Source organism: Procambarus clarkii, chromosome 12 (genome assembly GCF_040958095.1).
Source record: "Procambarus clarkii isolate CNS0578487 chromosome 12, FALCON_Pclarkii_2.0, whole genome shotgun sequence".
Taxonomy (NCBI): Eukaryota; Metazoa; Arthropoda; class Malacostraca; order Decapoda; family Cambaridae; genus Procambarus; species Procambarus clarkii.
In genome coordinates, this window is record NC_091161.1 from 12,757,218 (window position 1) to 12,778,081 (window position 20,864).

The 20,864-nt window shown below is 48.7% G+C and overlaps 3 protein-coding genes across 3 annotated transcripts; all 3 read left to right on the forward strand.

Annotated features, from left to right (window-relative positions):
• Positions 1 to 1,831: 1,831 nt before the first annotated feature.
• On the forward strand, positions 1,832 to 2,974 carry LOC138363946 (uncharacterized). Its single transcript, XM_069323400.1, has 2 exons — positions 1,832 to 1,963; positions 2,252 to 2,974. Exons 1-2 carry the CDS (start codon positions 1,832 to 1,834, stop codon positions 2,972 to 2,974), a joined length of 855 nt encoding a protein of 284 aa, XP_069179501.1.
• A 6,434-nt stretch (positions 2,975 to 9,408) lies between these two features.
• Positions 9,409 to 10,446, forward strand: LOC138363947 (uncharacterized protein FLJ40521-like). The gene has a single exon (XM_069323401.1). It carries the CDS (start codon positions 9,409 to 9,411, stop codon positions 10,444 to 10,446), a length of 1,038 nt encoding a protein of 345 aa, XP_069179502.1.
• Positions 10,447 to 10,628: 182 nt separating this feature from the next.
• LOC123772952 (uncharacterized) lies at positions 10,629 to 14,847 on the forward strand. Its single transcript, XM_045766387.2, has 3 exons — positions 10,629 to 10,902; positions 11,985 to 12,163; positions 13,076 to 14,847. The coding sequence occupies exons 1-3, from the start codon at positions 10,629 to 10,631 to the stop codon at positions 14,099 to 14,101; spliced, it is 1,479 nt and encodes a 492-aa protein (XP_045622343.2). The 3' UTR covers positions 14,102 to 14,847.
• The last annotated feature ends 6,017 nt before the right edge of the window (positions 14,848 to 20,864 follow it).

Here is a 20,864-nt window from a genome sequence, read left to right on the forward strand (position 1 = left end):
CTGTAGCGAGAGCATGGATACAGCAATCTGTACCGCACTGTAGCGAGAGCATGGATACAGCAATCTGTACCGCACTGTAGCGAGAGCATGGATACAGCAATCTGTACCGCACTGTAGCGAGAGCATGGATACAGCATAAGCTGTAACTCTATCAAAAGCATAGATATATGACAGCCTTTAACTGACAGTCATAGGACACGCATGGGACATGGCAAACTGAAATTGTTCAAAGCAAACGCATGCAAAGTGCATGGCAGCCTATTTCTCAATGAACAAACACACGCCGAGTTGCCTATCACCTAATGCCTCTGTTCACCTAGCAGTAAAGAGGTACCCAGGAATTTGGCAATTCTTGTGGGGGTTGTATCCTGGGGAAGGTTAAAGGGACGTTGATACATAACTAAGAAATATATGTGAACAGTCTGCTTGTCCTCAGGGGCCTCGTAGCCTGGTGGATAGCGCGCAGGACTCGTAATTCTGTGGCGCGGGTTCGATTCCCGCACGAGGCAGAAACAAATGGGCAAAGTTTCTTTCACCCTGAATGCCCCTGTTACCTAGCAGTAAATAGGTACCTGGGAGTTAGTCAGCTGTCACGGGCTGCTTCCTTGGGGTGGAGGCCTGGTCGAGGACCGGGCCGCGGGGACACTAAAAAGCCCCGAAATCATCTCAAGATAACCTCAAGATAACCTTGTCTCCAACAAAAGAAATTATAGCGACAAGATCACTCTGTCAGCCAGCTATAGGCCTAATGCCTCCATGCAAAAACGCTACACGAAAATAGCAAGTGTTCATATACTGACAACAGAGCTGTTCGGATAGTTCCACTGAGGTCCGGGTTCGTATCCCCGGTGGAGGCGGAGACAATATGCAAAATGCTTCTTTCGTCCTGATTGCCTCCTGTTACCTTAGCAGTAAATAAGTACCCTGGGTGTAGTCAGCTGTCACAGAGCTGCTTCCTGGGGGTGGAGGCCTGGTCGAGGACCGGGCCGCGGGGACACTAAAGCCCTGAAATCATCTCAACTAGATAAATGATTGTATCCATCTACTTTCTTACTTCCCCTGCCTCATCTACTTTCTACCTCTTCCCTAGTTCACCTGGAACGGGTAGACAGCAGTTCACGTGTGTTCCATTTTCTCTGACCCCATCTCACAGCCTAATGCTGCCAGCCTTCCGTACACACACACACACATGACGGTGTGGGAGAGAGAGCCAGTGGGACCCGGGCCTCCTGACTTTCTCCACCCTCATGTGATTTCAAGAGTGTTACAGATCTCCCTCACCCACTCAGCCTCTATCCCTATCCTCCTAGCTTCCCTATCCACCCAGTTCCCATCCCCCACAGTATCCACCATCACCTACTTCAAAGCTATGTTTTTGAGCCCTCTATGAATGCTTTTCTAACAGTGAATAAGGCGAAAGCGACGACGTTTCGACTTGAGCACTTACGAACGTGTACATCTTTCCTCAATCTCTGACGGCTTTGGTTACATTTATTAAACAGTTTACAAGCATGAAAACTTGCCAATCAACTGTTGTTATTGTTATAAACAGCCTCCTGGTGCTTCGGAGCTCATTAACTGTTTAATAATTGTAAACAAAGCCGCCAAAGATTGAGAAAAGATGGACAGGTTCGTAAGTGCTTGCGTAAGTGCTTTCGTGAATCTGGCCCCAGCAGGACGGACCAAAACGTCGTCGTCCCTTCACTTTCTAGTGTGTGGTCTGGTCAACATATTTCAGCCACGTTATTGTGACTCCTCGTCTGCATATGATTATAATTATTCTTGTTTTTATAGGCTTGGTGGAGCGGGCCGGGCAGCAGCGCAGACCAAGATGCGCGTGAGCATAATGGCGACGGCCGGGCTAGGCCTTATAGCCTCATGCGACGCCATTATCGGTCCCTGGCCGCTATTCTTCGCCGGATATCCAATCATGGTCTCAGGGATCATCTTCACTATCCTCAAGGTGATGCCCAACATGCTTCACAGCCAGTTGGATGCTTTGGATAAATGTATAAACCTATCTTACCCATCTAAAAATGTTTGGAAATTTTGGCGCCGTTTGATTTAAAAATTTATATATATTCAGCAAAGTTGAACCTATTTATCGTCTGAGTGAGAGGACGACCTATTGACCTCTAAATGGTAAACATTTAGAGGTCAACATGAGCATGGAATATTGACTTTTGAATTAGAACATGATATAGAGATAAATTGACTATAATCATTAATACTTATTTCCTCGTTTTCGCAGACTGGGTTAATAATCTCAGTTAAAATAAGACTGGAGGAAATGGCCAAAGATGCCGCGGAGCGGGAAAAGGACGCGGCCCCGTCCCCTTATACCCCCCAAGCCTATTCTCCTTCCTATCCAGAAGCCTATTCCCCGTCCTATTCAGAAGCCTATTCCCCGTCCTATCCAGAAGCCTATTCCCCGTCCTATCCAGAAGCCTATTCCCCGTCCTATCCAGAAGCCTATTCCCCGTCCTATTCAGAAGCCTATTCCCCGTCCTATCCAGAAGCCTATTCCCCGTCCTATCCGGAATCCTATTCCCCGTCCTATTCAGAAGTCTATTCTCCGTCCTATTCAGAACCCTATTCTCGTCAGACCGTTGGGGCTCGCCACAGCCGAGGCGTCACAAAGGCACTGGAAGAGGTGGAAGAAGTACAGAAGTTACTAGTCTCCGCCGTCACCCACCTCGACACCGACGGCTGTATCCTCAAACTCCTGTGTCACCTAGATAAGAAGCACCACGAGGCTGTCACCCCAGAAGAAAAAATCTTTCTTCAGGTCTTCTACAACAGCCCGGAGACGCTGTCCTCCTCCTACAAGCTCCTGGAGGACACGGAGACTGGACATGTTCAGGGCGTTGGTGATACGTGTGAGGAAGGGTTTTCTCAGTGTCCTCTGCGAGTGGAGGAGCTCGATAGGTTACTACAGCAGCAGGTGACTGGCTGTGGCAGCTTCCCTCTCTAGTGTTTGAACCTGCGGTGCGGCGGCGGCTTCTCTAAACTAGTGGTGTGATAATAGTGCTATATATATTACTTGTTATTTGTCCATGCAGTAGCTACGGGCTCACCATAGCCGGTGCTACTTGGAACTTATGTTCTGAGTAGCTGAATCTAAGACAACAACATTGTCGATGCAAACACACACACACACACACACACACACACACACACACACACACACACACACACACACACACACACACACACACACACACACATGCATTAGGCAGTGATGTGGTGGAGGCTGACTCCATACACAGTTTCAAGTGTAGATATGATAGAGCCCAATAGGCTCAGGAACCTGTACACCAGTTGATTGACAGTTGAGAGGCGGGACCAAAGAGCCAGAGCTCAACCCCCGCAAGCACAACTCGGTAAGTACACACACACACACATATTCTCAGTCTCATTTCTGAAGCCTCGCGGCTGAGTGGATAACGTTCGGGGGTCGTAGTCCTAATGGCCCGGGTTCGATTCCCGGCTGAGTCGGAAACAAATAGACAGAGTTTCTTTCACCTTGATGTCCCTATTCACCTAGCAGTAAATAGGTACCTGGGAGTTAGACAGCTGCTTCCTGGGAATGTGTGTGTGTGAGTTAGAGAGAAATATATGTAGTAGATATAATAGAGGAAAAATAGATTGGTTAGAAAGGCGGGGTCCAAGAGCTAATGAGCTCGATTCTGCAAAAACAAATAGTAAATACACACAAAGAAACACAGAGAGGGAAGGGAAATGTCAGTGGAAAGCGCTGTTGTTGTTATAGATTCAGCTACTCTGAACAAGTTCCAAGTAGCACGGGCTATGGTGAGCCCGTAACTTACCTGGCACAGGAGCGGGGCAAGAAGCACGGGCTATGGTGAGCCCGGGGGAAACCGCTAAGCCATCACGACTATATAGCACAGGGAAGGGGTCAGGATAAGGATTTGGGATGGGACGGAGGGAAAGGAATGGTAGAGAATAGGTGATTTGGATGCATACGATGCCCTGTTCCTAGTCACAAGGTGCCTGATCCTGCCTACGCGAACGGATTCTCTAATGTGAGAACCCGCTTTGAAACGTGAGAACGACTTCTCTAATGTGAAAACGACTCACATAAGACGAGCTCCTGAAGTCAATAATAACGTAGGTATTCATCTATTAGAAGACGGCGGTGAATTGAACCAAGCATCGTTAAACATGGGAGAACAAACATTCGCAAGTCGATAAGAGTCACCCGAATCAGTTACCTGGTTGATACCTGGTTGATGGGGTTCTGGGAGTTGTTCTACTGCCCAAGCCCGGCCCGAGGCCAGGCTTGACTTGTGAGAGTTTGGTCCACCAGGCTGTTACTTGGAGCGGCCCGCAGGCCCACATACCCACCACAGCCCGGCCCGAGGCCAGGCTTGACTTGTGAGAGTTTGGTCCACCAGGCTGTTGCTTGGAGCGGCCCGCAGGCCCACATACCCACCACAGCCCGGCCCGAGGCCAGGCTTGACTTGTGAGAGTTTGGTCCACCAGGCTGTTGCTTGGAGCGGCCCGCAGGCCCACATACCCACCACAGCCCGGCCCGAGGCCAGGCTTGACTTGTGAGAGTTTGGTCCACCAGGCTGTTGCTTGGAGCGGCCCGCAGGCCCACATACCCACCACAGCCCGGCCCGAGGCCAGGCTTGACTTGTGAGAGTTTGGTCCACCAGGCTGTTGCTTGGAGCGGCCCGCAGGCCCACATACCCACCACAGCCCGGCCCGAGGCCAGGCTTGACTTGTGAGAGTTTGGTCCACCAGGCTGTTGCTTGGAGCGGCCCGCAGGCCCACATACCCACCACAGCCCGGCCCGAGGCCAGGCTTGACTTGTGAGAGTTTGGTCCACCAGGCTGTTGCTTGGAGCGGCCCGCAGGCCCACATATCCCACCACAGCCCGGCCCGAGGCCAGGCTCTACTTGTGAGAGTTTGGTCCACCAGGCTGTTGCTTGGAGCGGCCCGCAGGCCCACATACCCACCACAGCCCGGCCCGAGGCCAGGCTTCGACTTGTGAGAGTTTAGGTCCACCAGGCTGTTGCTTGGAGCGGCCCTCAAGCCCTCAGTTTCCCCCCAAAGCTTACTGGCAGGACTCCAGAAACAATCCAATAAAGGCATCTAGGATAAATATAACCCACCTCTAAGCCGTGAGAGCTCCCCATGCTGGGGATTTTCCATTAGCTAACTTTAATTTTTTCTTAGTATAGATAATTTATCTTGTTATTTATTATTGCTATTTTTCTTAGTACTTTTTTCAGTAAATGACTATAATAATTGTTATTGTAACTGATGTTGCTTATAAGGCAGCTTTATCAGTCACCTGTTGGTTGGTTCATCACCTGATGACCTGAGTCAGTAGCCTACAGTTCCTCTAAATGTTTACACTAGCGGTAATTACTTCATGAAAATGTATTATACATTAGTAATACCAAAATAAATTACCCCATTAATATACAACGACTATTATTATTATTGTACAAATAAATCACATTAAAATGATGTATCAGTGAGAAAATGAGTATGAATTATGAGCAGGATTCGAACCCATGTGTTGGGTACTCTCAAACGCCTCAAATGCATACACCATAACTTGTTCAAATGTCCTCATGCAGTCGGGTCGAACTGGGGGGGGGGGGGGAATGCTATGCTTGAAACCCTGATTAGGCTTCAGGTGGAAGCCTCAGAACCCTTTAAAGGATTCACTAGAATCCCCGGTTACAATGGTTTTAACCATGTCGTGGCGTAGTGGTCTAAGGCATGTGCTTGGGAGTATACCCTGAGCATAGGTTCGAATCTACCTTACGGCTCCTGGTGTTTTTACCATTAGTATTACGTAAATGTGTCAATTAAAAATTAAAAATGTTAAAATAATTTTGTTTCGTATTAAATAATCCACAATTACAGCCTAGTGGACTTTAGATTTTGTTTTAATATATATATATATATATATATATATATATATATATATATATATATATATATATATATATATATATATATATATATATATATATATATATATATATAGATGAACTCTAGTGAAGAATGAATAATGGGAATCTTAGAGTTACTGAGGTTAGGTCAGTGTAGGGACATTGTGTGGTCAGTGTAGAGACATTGTGTGGTCAGTGTAGAGGACACTGTATGGTCAGTGTAGAGACATTGTGTGGTCAGTGTAGAGGACACTGTATGGTCAGTGTAGAGACATTGTGTGGTCAGTGTAGGGACATTGTGTGGCCAGTGTAGGGACACTGTATGGTCAGTGTAGAGGACACTGTGTGGTCAGTGTAGAGGACACTGTATGGTCAGTGTAGAGGACATTGTGTGGTCAGTGTAGAGGACACTGTATGGTCAGTGTAGAGGACACTGTATGGTCAGTGTAGAGGACACTGTGTAGTCAGTGTAGGGACATTGTGTGGTCAGTGTAGAGGACATTGTATGGTCAGTGTAGAGGACACTGTATGGTCAGTGTAGAGGACACTGTATGGTCAGTGTAGAGGACACTGTATGGTCAGTGTAGAGGACACTGTGTGGTCAGTGTAGAGGACATTGTGTGGTCAGTGTAGAGGACACTGTATGGTCAGTGTAGAGAACATTGTGTGGTCAGTGTAGAGGACACTGTATGGTCAGTGTAGAGGACATTGTGTGGTCAGTGTAGAGGACACTGTATGGTCAGTGTAGAGGACATTGTGTGGTCAGTGTAGAGGACACTGTATGGTCAGTGTAGAGGACATTGTGTGGTCAGTGTAGAGGACACTGTATGGTCAGTGTAGAGGACATTGTGTGGTCAGTGTAGAGGACACTGTATGGTCAGTGTAGAGGACATTGTATGGTCAGTGTAGAGGACACTGTGTGGTCAGTGTAGAGGACATTGTATGGTCAGTGTAGAGAACATTGTATGGTCAGTGTAGAGGACATTGTGTGGTCAGTGTAGGGGACATTGTATGGTCAGTGTAGAAAACATTGTATGGTCAGTGTAGAGGACATTGTGTGGTCAGTGTAGAGGACACTGTATGGTCAGTGTAGAGGACATTGTGTGGTCAGTGTAGAGGACACTGTATGGTCAGTGTAGAGGACATTGTGTGGTCAGTGTAGAGGACACTGTATGGTCAGTGTAGAGGACATTGTGTGGTCAGTGTAGAGGACACTGTGTGGTCAGTGTAGAGGACATTGTATGGTCAGTGTAGAGAACATTGTATGGTCAGTGTAGAGGACATTGTGTGGTCAGTGTAGGGGACATTGTATGGTCAGTGTAGAAAACATTGTATGGTCAGTGTAGAGGACATTGTGTGGTCAGTGTAGGGGACACTGTATGGTCAGTGTAGAGACATTGTGTAGTCAGTGTAGAGGACACTGTATGGTCAGTGTAGGGGACACTGTATGGTCAGTGTAGAGGACACTGTGTGGTCAGTGTAGAGGACACTGTGTGGTCAGTATAGGAACACTGTAGTCAGTATAGGAACACTATAGTCAGTATAGGAACACTGTAGTCAGTATAGGAACACTGTAGTCAGTATAGGAACACTGTAGTCAGTATAGGAACACTATAGTCAGTATAGGAACACTGTAGTCAGTATAGGAACACTGTAGTCAGTATAGGAACACTGTAGTCAGTATAGGAACACTATAGTCAGTATAGGAACACTGTAGTCAATATAGGAACACTATAGTCAGTATAGAAACACTATAGTCAGTATAGGAACACTGTAGTCAGTATTGGAACACTATAGTCAGTATAGGAACACTGTAGTCAGTATAGGAACACTGTAGTCAGTATAGGAACACTGTAGTCAGTATAGGAACACTGTAGTCAGTATAGGAACACTGTAGTCAGTATAGGAACACTGTAGTCAGTATAGAAACACAGTGATTTTTCAATCTTTTTATTCAATCTATTTTTCATTGTGGTCACTCCTCACACTTGTATCAGTGTGAAGATAATACAGGAAACACGAGACACAAAATCATCAAACTGTTTTAATGTGTACTGTACATTAATAACTTGATATATAAATAACACGTAAATAATATATGACAGGAGAGCTCATCACGGCTACTCACTGTCGAGGCATTCCTGAGAAATACATGAAGTACATTATGAGAGAGAGAGAGAGAGAGAGAGAGAGAGAGAGAGAGAGAGAGAGAGAGAGAGAGAGAGAGAGAGAGAGAGAGAGAGAGAGAGAGAGAGAGAGACACACAGAGACACAGAGAGGGAGAGAGAGAGAGAGAGAGAGAGAGAGAGAGAGAGAGAGAGAGAGAGAGAGAGAGAGAGAGAGAGAGAGAGAGAGAGAGAGAGAGAGAGAGAGAGAGAAAGAGAGAGAGAGAGAGAGAGACAGAGACAGAGACACAGAGACACAGAGAGGGAGAGAGAGAGAGAGAGAGAGAGAGAGAGAGAGAGAGAGAGAGAGAGAGAGAGAGAGAGAGAGAGAGAGAGAGAGAGAGAGAGAGAGAGAGACACACACACACACCAACAATGAAAAATGGGATGCTAGCGCGAGCTCACAGATTTTGCCAGGGTTCGACGTCTGCTAGACGAGCAGGTAGGTGGGGGAGGGGGGGAAAAAGAGACGTTCTGAACCTGAAGACGTAGTTCGACGCACGTTTGGAACGCTTAGAGAACGACCAGTCAGTCACCTAAGTTCGAAATCCCGCCACAACCAGACGTCGACTCCTGCAGAAGGCTGTCAAACTCTTCCTTCCCTAGCGGACACCTGGAGAACATCTGGTCGCAGGAGGTCTGACCCTGGATCTCCGTGTCCTCCAGAAACGATTCATTGTACGAGGACAGAATTTTCGGATTACTGGAGAACAGCTGCAGAAAGACATTGTCCTCCAGGGTGCGTTCCTCCTGTTCCTTGGTGTCTAGGTGACACAGGAGCTTGAGGACACAGCCGTCAGTGTCCAGGTGAGTGACGGCGGACATCAGTAACCTCTGCATCTCGTCCACCTCTTCCAGTCCGGTTTGAATCTCCCGCCCATGGCGGCGCCGCTTATAAGGTAGACCGAAGTCTTCACTATACCCCTTCGCTATGCGAAATTCTTGCAGTAATTTATATGAGGCGATTGCAATACCCTGAAAAATGCAATGGAAAAGGCATGAAAACAATGTATAACATGTCATTACAAAAATTCAATCTTCATAACGTACATACACATGTAGGAACTTAGTGAGAATACATAGTGAGCTTAGATATTGTACACTAATAGGATATGAGTTACAGTGATAAGTGTGACCAGGATACAGATGATACACTTACCTTAAGGGTCCAAAGTCCTGTCAGGATAATAGGGCCATTGCCTATTGTTGGCAAGAAAAAGGCGTTGGAGGTGGCTGCTAGCCCCAACAGGATTGTCAAGATGTACGCAAGATGCATCTTGAGGGGACGCGACGCTTGGAGGTACACGATGCCTGCGGACACCTGCGGCAGACGAGTCAAGGTGCGGCAGGACCTTCAAGATGGGTGCTTCAAGATGCGGCAGGATCCCCCAAGACGGGTGCTTCAAGATGCGGCAGGATCCCCAAGACGGGTGCTTCAAGATGCGGCAGGATCCCCCAAGACGGGTGCTTCAAGATGCGGCAGGATCCCCCAAGACGGGTGCTTCAAGGTGCGGCAGGATCCCCCAAGACGGGTGCTTCAAGATGCGGCAGGATCCCCCAAGACGGGTGCTTCAAGGTACGGCAGGATCCCCCAAGACGGGTGCTTCAAGATGCGGCAGGATCCCCCAAGACGGGTGCTTCAAGATGCGGCAGGATCCCCCAAGACGGGTGCTTCAACTTGCGGCAGGATCCCCAAGACGGGTGCTTCAAGATGCGGCAGGATCCCCCAAGACGGGTGCTTCAAGATGCGGCAGGATCCCCCAAGACGGGTGCTTCAAGATGCGGCAGGATCCCCCAAGACGGGTGCTTCAAGATGCGGCAGGATCCCCCAAGACGGGTGCTTCAAGATGCGGCAGGATCCCCCAAGACGGGTGCTTCAAGATGCGGCAGGATCCCCCAAGACGGGTGCTTCAAGATGCGGCAGGATCCCCAAGACGGGTGCTTCAAGATGCGGCAGGATCCCCAAGACGGGTGCTTCAAGATGCGGCAGGATCCCCAAGACGGGTGCTTCAAGATGCGGCAGGATCCCCCAAGACGGGTGCTTCAAGATGCGGCAGGATCCCCAAGACGGGTGCTTCAAGATGCGGCAGGATCCCCCAAGACGGGTGCTTCAAGATGCGGCAGGATCCCCCAAGACGGGTGCTTCAAGATGCGGCAGGATCCCCCAAGACGAGTGCTTCAAGATGCGGCAGGATCCCCCAAGACGGGTGCTTCAAGATGCGGCCTTATCCCCCAAGACGGGTGCTTCAAGATGCGGCAGGATCCCCAAGACGGGTGCTTCAAGATGCGGCAGGATCCCCCAAGACGGGTGCTTCAAGACTGAAGTGCTGAACAGATCAACATAAGGAACCCCAAGATCATATCTTTCCCCTGCTACTGTTTTGACTTCGACTGTGTCTAAGAACTCCACCGGGGGAAGAATTTCTAACGACAAGGTCACTGAAGCGAGACGAAATGGAACAACATTAACGGCATTGAACTTGATTCGCGTGTATGTATGAAGTTCAAGTGCAATGATTAGTGAACAATGAACACTAATGTGAACGCACACGTTCGCACTGTTGCTACTTCCACAACACTTGGTGGTGTAGACACTGGTTGGGGCCAATGGCTCTTTGTTCAACAGCTCCTGGCGAAGAACTACTCAAGTGTGCGTCCAGGAGGGGATGTGCGGCCAGTAGATCGGAGAAGTCTACCCCAGCAACACAACAAAAGGAATCTGGGCCACATTGATTTCTCTCATGACAGATGCATCTCAAGGCACGATGACCCAAAGCTTGGTCCATCCTCGTACCCTGTCAGTAATGACAGGCAGAGCGGTTGGGAAAATGGAGGTTGATGCTAAGTTATTCAGTCGTCTAGTTACCTGCTTTCTAGATGGGTCAACAGGATGTGTTCTAGATCTCTCTCTCTCTCTCGCCTTGTTCATTACACTCGCAGTCATGGAATAGCTGACCTGCAAGCCTAGTTACTAAGCTCTTTCTCATGTGTTCTCTATTCAGGGCGCCACTATTTGAAGGGGTTCCTGCACCCCCTGTGCCCTGAGGCTCTACCACACACCACAGTGGCGCTGTGGTGGGGGTGCTGGTCGGGTGTGGGGTGTCGCTGGCGGTCTGGTCGACCCGACCAGTTGACTCTAGTGTATATATATATTGTGGGAAGGCCCCGCGCCTGCTCATTCACACTTCCTCTTCGCTGGACGCACGCTCGCCCACTCACTCCCTCGCACACGCACGCACGTCAGCGATAGTCTCATTCACGCACACTCGCACGCAAGCAAGCTCGTCTCTGTCAAGGACACACACGCACGCAAGCTCGACTCCGAGGACACACACGCACGCAAGCAAGCTCGTCTCTGTCAAGAACACACACGCACGCAAGCAAGCTCGTCTCTGTCAAGGACACACACACACGCACGCAAGCTCGTCTCTGCATCCCACACGCACGCAAGCTAGTCTCAGCCCACCACGCTAAAGGTAATTCCAATGTTGTCGTGTAGTTAGCTGTCATCTAGTGACCAATGGCCGGGTTCAGTTAACTGAATCACCAAAGATCTATCATGCTAATTACACTATCCCACCCCCCCAGCCTGATAGCTGAGTGGACAGCGCTCGAGATTCGTAGTCCTGAGGCTCCGGGGTTCGATCCCCGGAGGAGGCGGGGATCGCACCACGAAATAATAAAATTATTTCAATATGCCTTGAAATGTCGATATTTTAAAGTAGTCTACCCATTAATTTTCAGGTTTTCTTTGACATCACAATTTTCTTTGGCATAGAGTTAACTCTTTAAGTACATAAATATTACAAATAAAAGTCCTTTTTCTCGATACACTTACTTGAACTTGAGGTGTCTTAAATGTATATTTCTTTTCCCGTGGTAGAGATGAGGGCGTGGTACCTGCTGGGGGCGCTGGGGGTGTTAATAGCCCTCTGCGGCGCCCAGGTCCTGCCTAGCTTCGCGGGTATAGCCGCCCTACTGCAGCCTTTCATTCCGACCAAGCTAGCATATGGCGGGAACCTGAGCGGCACTCTGGCAGCCGTTGGTCTCGGGCTCTTTGAGGTAATTCCATCCGGGATTCGTAGTTTTTTTTCTCTTGGGTCTTTTCCGAGAAACCTGTTTCGTCTTTGTTGACCAGGGGCCAGATTCACGAAAGCACTTCCGCAAGCACTTACGAACGTGTACATCTTTCCTCAATCTTTGACTTGTTTGGTTTCATTTAGTAAACAGTTTACAAGCATGAAAACTTGCCAATCAACTGTTGTTATTGTTATAAACAGCCTCCTGGTGCTTCGGAGCTCATTAACTGTTTAATAATTGTAAACAAAGCCGCCAAACATTGAGAAAAGATGGACAGATTCGTAAGTGTTTGCGTAAGTGCTTTCGTGAATCTGACCCCTGACCACACACTAGAAGGTGAAGGGACGACGACGTTTCGGTCCGTCCTGAACTATTCTCACAATCGACTTGAGAATGGGCCAGGACGGACCGAAACGTCGTCGTCCCTTCACCTTCTAGTGTGTGGTCTGGTCAACATACTTCAGCCCCGTTATTGTGACTCATCGCCTGTTTCATCTTTCCTCGGTTATAGGGCTTAAGTGGGATAAATTAATTTGGATATCTTCTCTCCGCTCAAGTTTTTCCAGTCTCCGCTATCTTTAAGACCTGTTGATTCTTGCCACAGAGGAAGATGACAGTTCAAATTATGATACAACACACTACACCCGGTTTCCATTTTCCTCTCTTAGACAATTTAGTTAATAACTTTTCAATGTTTCTGCTCATTAGACCATTATTAAGAGTAACCTAACCATTGTTTCATGCCCGAAACGCTTTGCGTAATAGTGGCTTTAGGCATTGTATGTACTAGCTCTACCTATAAGTCAACCAATCCTTGTAAAAATTTATTGTATGTATGTACCTTACCTAAATAAAATTGCATTGTATTGTACTGTATTGTGTTCTAATTGACAGGCTGGAGTCTTGGCCGGCTACATCACCAACTACTCCCAGGTGACGCGTAGAGCCTATGACCAAGAGAGGACGAAGAAGAAGGAGGCCTTGGAGGAAATTAAGAAGGAGCAGGAAGCCAAGACAAAGCAGGCAGAAAGTAAAAAATCTCCCATTGTTTATGAGGCAGATTACGAAGATGCTGATGCTCAGATTCCCTCGCGACCATCTTATGGTAGCCCATCGTCTCAAAACGTCTACCACAGCCCAACATCTACAAATATTTACCACAGCTCATCGCCTCAAAACGTTTATCGCAGCCCATCGCCTCAAAACGTTTATCGCAGCCCATCGTCTCAATACGTTTATCGCAGCCCATCGTCTCAATACGTTTATCCCAATCAGTTCACTCGTCGTCAGACCCGTTCAAACAAACAGGAACTGCAACAGGTGGATGAGGTGCAGAGGTTGTTGATGTCCGCCGCGACTCAGTTGGACACAGACGGCTGTGTCCTGAAGCTTCTGTGTCACCTAGACACCAAGGAACAGGAGGAACGCACTCTGCAGGAAGATGTCCTCCTCAATCTCTTTTACAACAGTCCGGAGATGTTGTCCTCATACAACACTGAACTGAGAGCCAGAGGGACCGGATTGGACGAGACCAGAGGGACCGGATTGAACCAGACCAGAGGGACCGGATTGAATCAGACCAGAGGGACCGGATTGAACCAGGCCAGAGGGACCGGATTGAATCAGACCAGAGGGACCGGATTGGACGAGACCAGAGTGACCGGATTGAACCAGACCAGAGGAACCGGATTGAACCATGCCAGAGGGACCGGATTGAACCAGGCCAGGGGGACCGGATTGAACCAGACCAGAGGAACCGGATTGAACCATGCCAGAGGGACCGGATTGAACCAGGCCAGGGGGACCGGATTGGACCAGGCCAAGTGTGACCAGGTGTTCTCTAAGTGCCCAGTCCGGGCAGTGGAACTGGCCAGCCTCATGGGCCAACTATGGGGATGTGATCACTCTTCTTCTCGGTAACTGTCACACTTCCTGGCGTGACAGCTTGCATGTCACACATGCTGACGTGACAGCTTGTGTGTGTGTTAGACATGGTAACATGAGAGCATGTGTGACAGATTTGATGATATAGCTTCGTAGCCAAACATTTGTGCCAGATGTGAACTTAACAGGAGATTAGAGTATCTTAGAGTCCCTTGATTTCGGGGATTAGAGTCCCCGCGGCCCAAGGTCCTCGACGAGGCCTCCTCGTTGCTGGACTGGTCAACCAGGCTGTTGACATATGAATCACAGCCTGGTTGATCAGGTATACTGAACACCCAGTCACACGAAGCTGTCGATGAGTGGTTGTGGTGAGTGTTTAACCCCTGATGTTAGAAACTGTGAATAATGTTACGAGTAATAGGATGAATGAGCTGTGATATTCACATATTATTCACCGTAGTTTGAGGATCAGCGCCCTCCCTCGCCCATGGAACTTTGGGGTGATGTTCAGTCTTGGTGTAAACATAAACATGTTTGTATGTTAGACAAATTACAAACATTCGTTTGAAGAGAAAACCACGAAAAAACATTTGAAAATTTTCATGTATTAAAGATATGAAATTAAACACTGTTTCTGTGTGACTATGTGCAATACGTGTTGTATAAGCCTACACTACACACTACATCGTCGTATTTTGACTATCCTGACGCAATGACGCAAAAGCTTCCCCCTGCCCTGCCACGCTGACGCAATGACGTTAAACCTCCCCCCCTACCACACTGACGCAATGACGCAAAAGCTTCCCCCTGCCCTGCCACGCTGACGCAATGACGTTAAACCTCCCCCCCCTACCACACTGACGCAATGACGCAAAAGCTTCCCCCTGCCCTGCCACGCTGACGCAATGACGTTAAACCTCCCCCCCTACCACACTGACGCAATGACGCAAAAGCTTCCCCCTGCCCTGCCACGCTGACGCAATGACGTTAAACCTCCCCCCCCCTACCACACTGACGCATTGACGCAAAAGCTTCCCCCTGCCCTGCCACGCTGACGCAATGACGTTAAACCTCCCACCCCCTACCACACTGACGCAATGACGCAAAAGCTTCCCCCTGCCCTGCCACGCTGACGCAATGACGTTAAACCTCCCCCCCTACCACACTGACGCAAAAGCTACCCCCCCCCTCCTACCACACTGACGCAGTGTCGCTTAACCACTGATAGACTGGGGATATCTTATCTTGAGGATATCTTGAGATGATTTTGGAGCTTTTAGTGTCCCCGCGGCCCGGTCCTCGACCAGGCCTCCACCCCCAGGAAGCAGCCCGTGACAGCTGACTAACACCCAGGTACCTATTTTACTGCTAGGTAACAGGGGGCATAGGGTGAAAGAAACTCTGCCCATTGTTTCTCGCCGGCGCCTGGGATCGAACCCGAGACCTGTCGAACTGTCTGTCAGCTTTCATCGAGGTCCACCAGGGTTCGTGACCCTCATGTGAATCAGATAAATGTGTACACTGTATCCTGTGTATGTATATATGTATGCCGTATGGATACAGGATGTATTTGTCTGTTTACAGTGTCTGTATTATGTATTTAAATTCAATGTATGTATGTATAGAGTATGTGTGTGTCCTGTGTGCAGTTATTATGTATGTATTTATTTGTATATGTATAATGGCTATGACAATTATGAATGATAATGTGATGAATGTATTATTACATATGTATACATATGTATTTGTCGTTAATTATTCATCTAGATGTATAAGTTGCCACACCTCGCAACACCTGTCATCATACATAGATTCCACACCTACCCACACACCTGTAACACACACCTGTAGCCGTCATGTATACCAATGTATATCAATAAATTCCAATTTTCAAAGATTTTTCCTTACCACAGTGTATAGAGTCCGAGATAGTGTCATGTTCTGTGTCTCATATGTATATGTATTCATATGTATACGCATGCTTAAGAATACGCAAGAGAGAGGTGAATGTATTAGGAATACATGGAGAGTATACTCCAAATTCCATGTATGGAGGGTGGTGGAGGATAACTCCATGTATGGTGGTGGTGGTGGAGGATACCTCCATGTATTGTGGTGGTGGAGGATAACTCCATGTATGGTGGTGGTGGTGGAGGATAACTCCATGTATGGTGGTGGTGGTGGAGGATAACTCCATGTATGGTGGTGGTGGTGGAGGATAACTCCATGTATGGTGGGTGGTGGTGGAGGATAACTCCATGTATGGTGGTGGAGGTGGAGGATAACTCCATGTACGGTGGGTGGTGGAGGATACCTCCATGTATTGTGGTGGTGGAGGATAACTCCATGTATGGTGGTGGTGGTGGAGGATAACTCCATGTATGGTGGTGGTGGTGGAGGATAACTCCATGTATGGTGGTGGTGGTGGAGGATACCTCCATGTATGGTGGTGGTGGTGGTGGATAACTCCATGTATGGAGGTGGTGGTGGAGGATAACTCCATGTATGGTGGTGGTGGAGGATATCTCCATGTATGGTGGTGGTGGTGGAGGATAACTCCATGTATGGTGGTGGTGGTGGAGGATAACTCCATGTATGGTGGTGGTGGTGGAGGATAACTCCATGTATGGTGGTGGTGGTGGAGGATACCTCCATGTATGGTGTTGGTGATGGTGGATAACTCCATGTATGGAGGGTGGAGGTAGAGGATAACTCCATGTATATAGTTACCACAAACTCCATACATAGCCACCCAATGGCTCAGTCGATAGAGTTTCAACCTCCCAATCATAGGGTTCTCAGTTCGAATCTCCCATAACCCAAGTACACGCAACAGCTGCAGAACTGACGTCTTGAAAGGTTTAAGAAACGCCTTTTCCACTCTACTCCTGTAAACATGTCGATAGCCAACCCATTCTCCGAACTGACAGTACGGTTTAATACTAAGTGTAATAAGTACATTTCCTGACTGTCATACACAGTACATAATTGCACTTATGGGGCTGTTACATTTACCTCTCCATTTATTCTCCTCGTTTTCTGCACGAGAGAGAGAGAGAGAGAGAGAGAGAGAGAGAGAGAGAGAGAGAGAGAGAGAGAGAGAGAGAGAGAGAGAGAGAGAGAGAGAGAGAGAGAGAGAGAGAGACAGAGAGAGAGAGAGGGAGAGAGAGGGAGAGAGAGAGAGAGAGAGAGAGAGAGAGAGAGAGAGAGAGAGAGAGAGAGAGAGAGAGAGAGAGAGAGAGAGAGAGAGAGAGAGAGAGAGAGAGAGAGAGAGAGTGAGTCACACACACACACACACACACACACACACACACACACACACACACACACACACACACACACACACACACACACACACACACACACACACACACATACTGTTCAAGCTCGAGAGGCAGGCGGGGGTGGGGGGAAAGGTCCTAGCATGGATAAGGAACTACCTAACAGGAAGGAGCCAAAGAGTTACGGTAAGGGGGCGAGAAGTCGGACTGGCGAACAGTAACAAGTGGAGTACCACAAGGATCGGTGCTGGGACCAATTCTATTTCTTGTATATGTTAACGACATGTTTACAGGCGTAGAGTCCTACATGTCGATGTTTGCGGATGACGCAAAGTTGATGAGAAGAGTTGTGACAGATGAGGATTGCAGGATCCTCCAAGAGGACCTGAACAGGTTGCAGAGATGGTCAGAGAAATGGCTACTGGAATTCAACACGAGCAAATGTAAAGTTATGGAAATGGGACTAGGAGATAGGAGACCAAAGGGACAGTACACAATGAAGGGGAACAGCCTACCTGTGACGACGCGTGAAAGAGACCTGGGGGTGGACGTAACACCTAATCTATCTCCTGAGGCACATATAAATAGGATAACGACAGCAGCGTACTCTACACTGGCAAAAGTTAGAACATCATTCAGAAACCTAAGTAAGGAGGCATTTAGGGCGCTTTACACTGCCTACGTAAGGCCAGTCTTAGAGTATGCCGCCTCATCATGGAGTCCCCATCTGAAGAAGCATATAATGAAACTGGAAAAGGTTCAGAGGTTTGCAACGAGACTCGTCCCAGAGCTACGAGGGATGGGGTATGAGGAGCGCCTGAGGGAACTGTGCCTTACGACACTAGAAAGAAGAAGGGAGAGGGGGGACATGATAGGAACGTATAAGATACTCAGAGGGAATGACAGAGTGGACATAGACGAAATGTTCACACGGAATAGTAACAGAACGAGAGGACATGGGTGGAAGCTTGAAACTCAGATGAGTCACAGAGATGTTAGGAAGTTTTCTTTTAGCGTGAGAGTAGTGGGGAAATGGAATGCACTTCAGGAACAGGTTGTGGAAGCAAATACTATTCATAATTTTAAAATCAGGTATGATAGGGAAATGGGACAGGAGTCATTGCTGTAAACAACCGATGCTCGAAAGGCGGGATCCAAGAGTCAATGCTCGATCCTGCAGACACAACTAGGTGAGTACAACTAGGTGAGTACACACACACACACACACACACACACACACACACACATCCCTGCCCCCCTTAACAATCACAACTGCCAGTTACTCATAGCATGGCTAGCCATACTAACACACACACACACACACACACACACACACACACACACACACACACACACACACACACACACACACACACACACACACACACACACACACATCCCCGCCCCCCATAACAATCACGACTGCCAGTTACTCATAGCATGGCTAGCCATACTAACCCACACACTCGAACACTTGACCCACAGCATTACGCCATCCACCGCCAGGACAAGCACCCGTCCGGCTGTCACCCGGGTGACGGATGACACCCGCGGGTGACGGATGACACCCGCGGGTGACCCCAGGAGAGAGTAATAACTATCATGACAACCCCCCCACCCCCCTCAGCCCCACACCCCAACCACACCAAACATTGCTGTCCCATATTCCATCTTGCCGGTCAGTCAGCCACGGGTCAGCCTAGGCGGAGCCACATGTATATATATACACCTGGCACACCTGACTCGCCACAGCCAGTCATCCGAGTCTCTCCACCACCACAGTCACCACCACAGTCTCCACCACACAGTCAAGGTGAACAATCATTCAAGATTCTTATAAGATTCTTTCATTATTTAAATCTGTCTCAGAAGGCCATGGGCCTGTTGCTAGAATGTCTCAGGGTTGTCACACGAAACAGGTGGGGTATGGGAGAGGTTATGGGCTAGTCGGGGTCGGCCCCAGTGCCACAATTTAAGAAATATCGGCATCTGTAGCGACCCCCACCCATCTCTACTATTTATACGGTCTGAAATATACGAGAGAGGAAAGAGGGAAATAGGGTCTGAGATCGGAGTGGACCAGTCTGGACCACCAGTGACGTAACAGTGACGTCACTGGCTGCATCACTGGTGACGTGACAGTGACGTCGCTGACCGCATCACTGGTGACGTAACAGTGACGTCGCTGGCTGCATCACTGGTGACGTAACAGTGACGTCACTGGCTGTATCACTGGTGACGTAACAGTGACGTCGCTGGCCGCATCACTGGTGATGTAACAGTGACGTCGCTGGCCGCATCACTGGTGATGTAACAGTGACGTCGCTGGCCGCATCACTGGTGACGTAACAGTGACGTCACTGGCTGTATCAATGGTGACGTAACAGTGACGTCGCTGGCCGCATCACTGGTGATGTAACATCACTGGTGACGTAACAGTGACGTCACTGGCCCCCAACACTCGTGACGTAACAGTGACGTCATTGGCCCCCAACACTCGTGACGTAACGGTGACGTCACTGGCTCCACCCGGGAGCCGGTCGGCCGAGCGGACAGCACGCTGGACTTGTGATCCTGTGGTCCTGGGTTCGATCCCAGGCGCCGGCGAGAAACAATGGGCAGAGTTTCTTTCACCCTATGCCCCTGTTACCTAGCAGTAAAATAGGTACCTGGGTGTTAGTCAGCTGTCACGGGCTGCTTCCTGGGGGTGGAGGCCTGGTCGAGGACCGGGCCGCGGGGACACTAAAGCCCCGAAATCATCTCAAGATAACCCTTTACGTGGAAACATACATATTACAAAACATGTATACAAAAAACAATGCATTAGAAAGCATGTATTAGAAAGGAGACATTAGAAAAGATGAATTAGAAAGTAGCAATCAGAAAATATAGATTAGAAAACCTACATTAGAAAGTATATAAGAGAATGTCATTCAATATCTACCATTAGATCTCAAACTTTAGGCTCAGGTAACACCCAGGCCCTTTAAGTAACACCCAGACCCTTTAAGTAACACCCAGACCCTTTAAGTAACACCCAGGCCCTTTAAGTAACACCCAGGCCCTTTAAGTAACACCCAGACCCCCAAGTAACACCCAGGCCCTTTAAGTAACACCCAGACCCCCAAGTAACACACAGACCCCCCAAGTAACACCCAGACCCCCAAGTAACACCCAGACCCCCCCAAGTAACACACAGACCTCCCCAAGTAACACACAGACCCCCCAAGTAACACCCAGACCCCCCCAAGTAACACACAGACCTCCCCAAGTAACACACAGACCCCCCAAGTAACACCCAGACCCCCCCAAGTAACACACAGACCTCCCCAAGTAACACCCAGACCCCCCAAGTAACACCCAGACCCTACAGGTAACATACAGACCTCCCCAAGTAACACACAGACCTCCCCAAGTAACACCCAGACCCCCCCAAGTAACACAGACCCACGAGACGAGAGGTGACTGCCCTCCGTGTACTAACTAGGCCAAAGCGTCCCAGACATGACTCCAGGTTA